The sequence below is a fragment of the Penaeus monodon genome, chromosome 21, assembly GCF_015228065.2.
Source record: "Penaeus monodon isolate SGIC_2016 chromosome 21, NSTDA_Pmon_1, whole genome shotgun sequence".
Taxonomy (NCBI): Eukaryota; Metazoa; Arthropoda; class Malacostraca; order Decapoda; family Penaeidae; genus Penaeus; species Penaeus monodon.
Genome location: NC_051406.1, coordinates 31635414 through 31636145, shown reverse-complemented (window position 1 = coordinate 31636145; position 732 = coordinate 31635414). Strand labels below are relative to the sequence as shown.

The 732-nt window shown below is 37.6% G+C and overlaps 1 protein-coding gene across 1 annotated transcript in view; it reads right to left on the bottom strand.

The window, feature by feature from the left end:
* The window catches only part of LOC119586652, a 19830-nt gene that overhangs the window by 561 nt on the left and 18537 nt on the right, over positions 1-732 (bottom strand). Inside the window, exons 3-5 of the mRNA XM_037935392.1 lie at positions 650-730; positions 344-478; positions 72-153 (exon numbers count right to left, since the gene is read on the bottom strand). Of these exons, the coding sequence (XP_037791320.1) occupies positions 72-153; positions 344-478; positions 650-730 (298 nt within the window). The remainder of the gene's footprint in view (positions 1-71; positions 154-343; positions 479-649; positions 731-732) is intronic.

Here is a 732-nt window from a genome sequence, read left to right as displayed (position 1 = left end):
TTCATATGATCAACAGTAATCAATATTTTTCAGAATATAAATTTACAAATATTACTCATATATATACTCACCAAGTAAGTATGATCACCAAATTCTCCGGCCAAAAATCTTCTCCGAAGATCACTGTTGCTCCAAATGAGGGAGTCGTGAATGCTACCAGGATATTTAGCACTGAAGCTTATTCTTTTTTTGATGGCTATCACACACAACTTGGACATTTAGTGAGTGAATTCCCTTTCGGTTGAGGAAAAGGTGTTCCTGTTGTGATGATTTTATGGGATATGTGTACCATCTATTGCTCTTATGACATTGGGAAAATTTTTAATGGCAAAGAAAATCTTGCTTGGATTGTACTAGATCTTGAATGGTCCTTGACATTTTAATTTCCCTTCTTGCACACCTCCATAGGGAATCGGTCACTAGTTTCACTATTTGTGATATGCTTGCTTGGCTTAATTCAACAGAGTCTGCAATGGCACTGGAATGAACCAGATGCATAAAATCTTAAAGCAGCAAGAATTGTGTATGAACAGGTATGGCATGTGATCTTCTTGTTCTTCTTTGTAAGATGTACCTCAAGTCTATTGCAGAGCCCCAAGATGAAATTCCTGGGGAAATGATAATATCTCATCAAGTGTTCATCACTCACATCCAGCGGATCTTATGGGTCTCTAAACACTCTTTCTCTCCTGAAAACACGGTCATGTTCAAGAGCCCATATAAACTGCATCT